At 30.8% G+C, this 8988-nt stretch overlaps 1 protein-coding gene across 1 annotated transcript in view; it reads right to left on the bottom strand.

Annotated features, from left to right (window-relative positions):
* LOC105621803 (fatty acid synthase-like) overlaps positions 1–8988 on the bottom strand; it is a gene marked incomplete at its 5' end in the record, with an annotated part of 18890 nt that overhangs the window by 4016 nt on the left and 5886 nt on the right. Inside the window, 5 exons of the mRNA XM_012203255.1 lie at positions 681–928; positions 1100–2115; positions 2216–2638; positions 2890–3195; positions 4342–4375. Of these exons, the coding sequence (XP_012058645.1) occupies positions 681–928; positions 1100–2115; positions 2216–2638; positions 2890–3195; positions 4342–4375 (2027 nt within the window). The remainder of the gene's footprint in view (positions 1–680; positions 929–1099; positions 2116–2215; positions 2639–2889; positions 3196–4341; positions 4376–8988) is intronic.

Genomic DNA, 8988 nt, shown 5'->3' with positions numbered 1-8988 from the left:
CTCCTTACCTTACCCCTTCGGTGGTTGTCCGTTTCGGCTAGTCTCTAGTATACTATATATATATATATATATATATATATATATATATGCATATATAAGAAAATTATAATAATTTTATTGTTTATTTATAAAAATATAATAATAGTGGAGACTGATGAAGATAACAAACACTAATATAAGTACGTGCGCTACGGTCTTTTAGACCGTTACAAACATATTTTATGTAGATATAAGTATGTTTATGTTATCTATTTTCGCATACCATACGAAAAATATTTATGTAAAAATAAAAATATAACAGTACCAACAAATTGAAAGATATAAATAGACAACGGAAGAGTATGGCAAAATGATCGGTACGTGATCACTTCCGAGTTAAGGGGCGTATAATTTCCATAATTATACTCTTGCATGTTTCAACATTGTCCTGTTTAGAATCATCCAACTTTTGGTACAATAATTATTAACTTTGATTATTAATAACTTTTTAACAAAGAACGAATGCAGACTAAAACTTTTGAAGGTCACTCGAAGTCATGACCACTTTCACCACATATGTCAAAGTCAAGTCAGAAAGTGCTCTCCTATACGGAACATTTATCGTAACTTTTTAATTACTAAAAACTTTTTACTGTCTATTCTATGATCACAGCATAATAATTTATTGTATCAATACATACTTAGTATCACGAATTCCCATTATACGTTGTCCGTTAGCATTGAATCCCGCGTATTCCATTCCAAGAGGAAGATATTGAAATAATCGTCCTTCTAAAATCATCTCATGATGAAATGTTAATTTACCAGTGGCAAACATTATATCTTTAAAATTCAGAGATGAGTAAACAATATGCACCAAATTCTCACGACAACACATGTTTAATAGATTATTTTCTATCCAACAAAGTGTACTTAAATCACCACGAACCTATGAAAAAATGAAATTTCTTTTATGACATGACATATACAAAACAGAATTTTAAAAAGAAGCTTCATAAGAGCATTCAATTCTCTGTCCGACAAATAAAATTATAATAAGAGACAATGATAGATAATGTTATAAGAACGACCAATATGTGCTGAAAAAGTTTATGTTTACCATTTGACAGATATGAGCGGTAGGTACAAGTTTAGCTTCGGGTTGTGATAATTTCAAATGTCTGTACGATCCCCAAGTTTTATTAGATCGCAGTACATTAATGGTCATATCTTTCTGTAATTGCTCTAGATAGAAGGGATCTTCAAGAGAGAATTTAGGTGCTTCCTCATCTTGAAGGAGCACACCTCTAACAAGTTCTCCACCTGGCTCTTTTCTCAAACAGTTAACAAAACCTAATAAACCACATTCAAAGTCTCCCTCTCCTACAATTATAATTCTGCTATTCTTGTCGAATTTCTTATCGCTTACAAGCGACTTTAAATTTTCCAACCAATTAAAATTATCATTACTTATATAAACAACAGTCCTTTCTTTTATTAAAACTTTTTTCTTCAATAAAACAATTATTTCTTTTTCAGTGCGTTTTTCGAGAATGACATTTAATTCATATTGTTGCAAACGTTTTTTATAATCAATTATGTCGCATTTCTCACGAGTCAGCAGATAACCTCCCTCTCCCAAAAATGGCAACAGTCGCTCTAACGATGCGTGTTGTTTGGTCAAAAGATTGAATCCAGTAACAATTAAAGCTTTGTCATCTATAGACGATTGTTCAATATCTTTGATTGAACAATTTTGCGGTAAATCTTCTGGTCTGAAACGATTTGATGATGTTAATAGAGTGATATTTACTTGTATTAGTGGCATGTCACCAAATGCCTCAAGTAGCAGTGATGATGAAAGATATTCTAATTCAACATCATCGACATCTTCCACTAACTCAACAGCTCGCACTTTGATAATTTGATGATCTTCCAATACAAGTTGAGCTGATAATCGAATTGCTTTGTTCAAAGAAATCTTAGCGTGATCACAATGAGCTATAAATGTATGTTCCTCAATAACAGCATCTTGTTCTAATTTTCGGCGAGAGATCTGAGTAGCTTTCATGCCTCGAATCTCTACTCCACCAGCTTTTATCGTATTTATCTCTTTGTACATTCGTGCCTGTAAAACTGCAATAAAATAAGTAATATAATACACTTCATATATTATGTAGATCTTATACACAATATTTACGAATTAAACTTTTAGTAATGGAAGTAATGGAATTACGTTTGTCAATATCTGTTGTGTGAACATCTTCGTCATCCGCGTTGTTCTGTAGCTTACATGCGTGAAGCATTGGATTGATCACTAATTTTTGAATACTTGTAGGAACATACAGATCCCTAGTATCGTATCCGATAATTAACATCTGTAACATAGTATCCATGAATGTTACCCAATTATTTTTCCAAATGATTTGTCCTTGGCTTCCTGAAATAGAGGCACTCTTTAATCCACGAAACCAGCCGCTGTACTGATATCCACGCAATTTCAACTCTTTATAGATATCTCGTGCAGTCATGTATTCTTCTTCATCATTATTCTCCGGTAATAAATCTATTGAAATCATTTCCTGTTCTGGATTCTCTGTCTCGTACGCTGTACCTGTGACAAGAACGCTATCTCCATCAGTTATTTCAAACTGTCCATCTGTAACATTTTCATATATTTGGCTATACTGCGATTTGTTATCATAATGCATTAATTGTAATCGGTATTCGCTATTTCATTGGAAACATCTAGATATTATTTTTAAACTATATTGTTGTAAATATTGTACAATAATAAATGTTTATACATTAATTTAAGGATTTAGATTAAACCTATCGAATATCATTAAGAAATTTCATAGGAAATACCGATTATCTATATAAAATTAAAACCGCTCATTGAATAAATACTTTTCTGTATTGCAATAAATAGTTCTGTAGCATCATTTTTCGACAAATGAGCAGCTCGAATAAATTTTACATCTCGAAAGACTATTGGTATTGTTGTGTACATTGATCCTTTCATCATGCCAATCATTTGCCAAACGAATCCTAAATAACCTGTCGCGGGTAATAAATTTCTTCCATCGATCACATGACCGCTCATATATTCATAATCTTCATCATCAAGTATAATGTTGATGTACCTTCCTCTTGATTTAATGTACTTCTGTTCTGCGCTTGATGTAAGCCAATTTTCAGAATGACACCATCTGAATTATTATAATTCTTATTTATATGTGAATAATTATTCATACTCATAATTATTCATATGCATATAATAATACATTATTTATTATACGTATAAGATAAATAAGTATTATTTTAGGTTGTATATTGTATATACCTAATAATTTTGCGATTAGAATTAATAATATACAAGATTATTTTGAATAAATGTTTATCTTTAAAGTGTCATATTCTCTTAATTCTAAGACGATTTTTCCTTTGTCAAAATTTTGTCCGAAGTTTAGTTTTTAAATTTTAATAAGAAATAGTTAGTTAATGACGAGATACTTAGAGAAGGTAACTAGAGGTGATGCAAACTCACTGTCCGATGTAGACGATACGGGGGACCCTTGAAGTATTGATTCAATCTGTGTGCATTCTGTGTCAGTGGAAAAAATGTGTGATATCTATAAAAATAAATTTCTAAGCCCGGATCCTCATATGCCCTATTGAAAATTTTTGTAAGTTTTTTGTACCAGATCTTAAAAGAGTTGTATGTGATCAATTAAGATTACTAAATATATAATTATATAAGAATCTTATATAATTTGTATATGAATCTCACAGTAATCTTGATCTTAGGAATCTGGAATGAATCGCATACAACACGATTTATATCAATGAAAGGATTTTGCCTGACCTTATAAGAAACTTTTAAAAAATAATTTCTTTATAGGATCATCTAAGAATATAATATTAATTAAGAGAAGAATATAATATATTAAGAATATAATATTAATTAAGAATATAATATTAATTATGTATGATTCCTAAATATTATTGTACATGAAAGATCACGTATCAGTCTTAAAAAACATATAGTTACGAAATAATTTATCTTTCAAGTTAGTACAGGAATTTGACGATAGGAATCACAATGGTTTATATTGCAATAAAAAGATTTTAATTGTTTAGCCCAATGAGATACTCTTAAGAAATAATTTCTTTATAAAGATTGCGTTTCGCGAGTTTCCTGCGTCCAGATCCATTCTTGGAATGTCAACGTTTCGTGAATCTTGTAATCCATTTCATCAAGACGAGGAGCAGCCTGGTACTGAGCTGTTCCTCCGGGTTCCTCGTTCTTTTTTTATATTACGCTACTTGTTCGAATGATGGAGGGAAAGAAGAGAATTGTAGATGGGGAGAGGGGGGGAGAGATGGAGGAAATCGGTCAGTCTTCAATAACCGGGAGAATGGTTTTCCATATTTTATTTATGTTGTAGCCATTATCTCTATTTAGATTGTTAGGATGTTTTTGTATCTCTATGGCTTCTCTATTTGGAAAGTATGATGTAATGTTGGTTATTGTGGTCAAACAGTATTTGATGTCCTGTTTCGATGTTGTGTTCTGATAATGCTGATTGCGTGTTTTAACCTGATATCACATTGGTGTTTTTTTATCCGTAGGTTGATTAAATAATTTCTTTACATGATCTTCAAAAAAATAATAAGATATCAATCTCAATAAATGAAATAGAATTATTGAATGAACAGAAACTGAATTGAATATGAGATCTGTCCCAAAAGTATCCGACTTCTGCGTATATCTTTGTCCTTGGGCATTCTATTGTGGAAAATAGGTATTCAATATTTAGGGTATTAGGGGACCTTAAGAGTATTCTCACTAAATGGTACGACCCAATAGCTGTTCAGTCGGCAATGGTTCGCAGTTATGTGAGCGTCGAAAATTCTGAGCGTCGCATTTCACAATGACTGAACGAGCAGAAAATTTGTATTAAATTTTGTCAAAAACTTGGCCACACATGTTCCAAAATAATTGGCATGATTCGTCAAGTTTATGATAATGATTCTATAAATGACGCACAAATAAAAGAAAGGTTTAGACAGTTCAAAGATGGCCGCGTCTCAATGAATAGTGATCCTTGTTTCGACAGATCTTCAACATCGAAAATAGTAGAAAACGTGGAACATGTGCTGAACGTGATTCGCAATCAACAAAAATTGTCGTTTAACTGCGAGAGTTAGAAGAAGATCTTGGGATCTCAAAAACTATTGTTTCTCAAATATTGAATGAAGATTTGAAAATGAGCTGCGTGATTGAAAATTCCACGAGTGCTTATGGAAGATCAAAAGAATTCTCGAGTTGAAATTGCCTAAGATATTTTGGAATCCATCAATAAATTCTGAGTTGCTTGTTACTAATGATAAAACATTTATGGCAACAATCCTGAAACAAAAGTACAATCTTCACAATGGGCGACGAGAGAAGAGCCTTAACCCAAGAAAGCGCGGCTAAGTTGGAGCAACGTGAAAGCAATGTTCAAAAATTCAAACTGTTTTCTTCGACCAAGAAGGTGTTGTATATTACGAATATGCTTCACAAAGTTGCACAATAAACAAGAAGTATTATTTGGAAATTTTTAAACTGCGTGATGCAGTGAGGAGAAAACATCCGCAATTGGAAAAGTGGGAACTGGTTGTTGCATTATGATAACGCACCTACTCATTCATTTCACCTGATTCAGAAGTTTTTATTGACTAACACGACATTGTCCAACTTTGTCAATCTTTGTACAGTTCAGATATAGCCTGTGTGACTTTTAATTATTTCCTAAGTTGAAACATCCGTTAAAGGACAAAAGATTTGACGATGTTGAGGAAATAAAGCGAAATGCGACGAAGGAACTATTGGCTATTACAAAAAATAATTTTCAGGGCTGTTTTTGCAAATGGATGCACCGTTGGCAGAAGATCGTTGCTTCGGAAGAAAACTACTTTGTTAATATCATTTCGAAACTCTTTCTCATGATACAGGCAGAGGTCGGATACTTTTGGAACAGACCTCGTATGAAAAGAAGTAATAAAAATTAAAAAATTTGTTAGGATACTGAACATGAATAAAAGATCGAAACGTATTATCGCTTAATAAATTGATAAATTATAATTTCGTTATAATAACTAGCTTTTTAGACTTCTTTTCTAAATTAAGTTTGATTTAAGGAGGTTGTGCAATATGTTAAAAATTATTTGAAAAAATTACAGATTATTCTAAATTGCATTTAAAAGTAATACAAAAGATTAAAGACAGTGACCATCTGAACCAAAAGTTATTTCAATAAAAATTATAATGTTTTTTAAATTTGTACTCTAATAAAAATATATGAAAATATATTATAAAATAATGATAAAAAAACTCATTTTTTTAAATATAATTTTTTTTAAGTATTTTATAAATTCAAAATATTTATCTAAAGTTACATTAAGATGCAGATATTAATTGTTCAGTAAATAAATAAAATATTGCTAGAAACTAATAAGTGAAGAGGTTTCAATGAAACTTTGCATAAGTTATTTTTTATATTTAAAATATTTATATAAACAAATTTAGATTTTTGTTATTATTAAAAAAATTTTTGTTTATTACAATAAAACTAATATCAAATAAAATAAATAATTTACAAAAATATGTTGCTCAATAAAAACAGAATGTTATGAACACAATATATATGTAGTTTGTTTAAAACATAAATATTATGTATATGTTTTATGCCCTTATAACCTCTTTAATCAAAAAACTGTTATTTGTGTAAAAAGAATTAATTTTTAGCCAAAATGAATTTTTTTAAATTCCATTCAGCGTTCCATGATTGTCCCATTCCATTTTATTTACTGGAATACGAGCAATAAATCATAAAATTCCAATAGTATTCTTGTAATATTTTCATAATAACACTCCAATTATGTTTTTGCAAAATTTATAATACATTATGCGAAATTCGCGTAATCTGCGTATAAGATAACTGTAACCGTATATGCGTGCAAGAGTCAAGTAACATGCTTATAAGATTCATGTAACCATGGGTGTAAGATTCATGCAAAATTCTTGGTTTACTTACAGATATCGTATGCGATATATTCTTATACAATCTTGTATGTTCCTGTCCGAAATTCGTATGTAAAAATTTTCTTGGAAGATCTCACAAGAATTTTTTCATGTAAAAATTTGCAGTAGGGCAGACAATAGCGCTTTGACACTGAATGCTGATTAGTGAAAAATGGGTGATGGAGGTAAATTTTATCCCCACAATCGATTTTTCACCAATCAGTACTCTATGTCAAAACGCTGTTGTTTGTATGAGGATCCGAGCTAAATGAGGAAAGTTTAATAAACATTTGTTTGGAACTGTGCAGTCATAAACAGAAAGGTAGTGACGTTTTTTTTTTGATAATTTTTGGAATATACAAAAATTTTCAGAGGGATTCACTATTTATCAATGTGTAAGCGGTTATGACAGCTGTCGAAGTTATACAAAAGTATATGTGAAATCAAGAAACATATTTTGTGGACCCCAAAAAAATATCAATATCGCAAGATTAGGATAAATTTAAAAGAGTAAACCAATTAGATAAATTTATTTATATCTTTTACGCGAACATTAAAATAACATTAAAAATTAATATAAAGATAAGAGTAAAATAATAATACAAAATAATAATAACACATAATAAAATTATATGTATATCATATAACTTTTTATGCAAAATGTAACTATTTGGCATTCTGAATATATAATAACATTTTCATTTTTAGGACTTTTTTGCGGATAACGCCGAATATAGAGATGGCCAACTCAGCTGAGTTCCATCCTGATTTGCAACTTTGTCATAAATTTTCTTGTTTCAAAATATCTTAATGATATTTTAATATTTTAAATTAATTAAAAAATATTATTGATTAATATAAAGTATAAAATCAGAAAAATTATAATCATTGTTATGCCTAAACTCCATAATTCTTTTCTTCGATGAAAATTTTCCTCATCATAAAAGTTCTTAATAAGTATTACCTGTAAATTATCTGTTTCTACTATAGGAAGTTGCAATAGTGACGAGACAAATAACATTTGCCTTTATAAATTAATCCTCTCAGGATGAAGTTGTTGAATTAAATATTCGAACCAAGTATTGAATGGAAGAATTTTATCCCGAGGAACAAAATAAGTAAATAGATTAGGGATATACAAACTGAAGTAGTTGTCTAATAAATGTGGCTCTAAACTATTGAACATCCGGCAAATGATCGATGATAGAAATGACTAATAATGTTTTAGATACTTATCCCAATATCCAATTCACAACCGGTAATCCTAAATTAGATTAACATACGCAAGGCTTGCATACATAGCATTATTAACTCGAATATAAAAGGAGGCTCTTCACGAACGCAGAAGTTGACGCAGAGTTCAGTTACGAAAGGTCACTCTGCCGGTTTTCGACTAATCAGTCAAAAACTCAACGAAATTCTACCGATCCGCTATCAGTTTCAGTCAAAGTTACCTAGCCAGCCGATATTCTGCCAGTCCGCGATCAAATCTCTCAACCGATTTTTGTTGTGATCCGCGATCAGATCTCGCAATCGTGATACGGTCGAGTCACTCGATCGAAATCCAGTGAATAAAAATCGTTTGACTGTTTGATCAAGCGATTTTTTAATTCAATCATCTACGAAATATCCAGTCATCTATAATCCGAGATCATCTCCAAAAAAGTCAAAACTCACTGAATAGCAGTAAGTCCTCCTTAAAAAAAATATATTAATGTTTTATATATATATAAAATCATCGAACTCTAACGCAATCATAGTGCCGCACTTAACAATCAAATAGCCCATACAAAAGTTGACTTAGAAGTCGGACTCAAAGCACGGAGATTCCTGGACCAAGCGTATCAGAAGTATCTTGAAACTTCTCGTCTTCAGACACATGCACACACACACACACACACACACACACACACACACACACACACACACGACGATAG

This window comes from Atta cephalotes (assembly GCF_000143395.1).
Source record: "Atta cephalotes unplaced genomic scaffold scaffold00037, whole genome shotgun sequence".
In the NCBI taxonomy this organism is placed as follows: domain Eukaryota; kingdom Metazoa; phylum Arthropoda; class Insecta; order Hymenoptera; family Formicidae; genus Atta; species Atta cephalotes.
The sequence above is the reverse complement of the archived record's forward strand: the minus strand, read 5'-3'. Positions and strand labels throughout refer to the sequence as shown.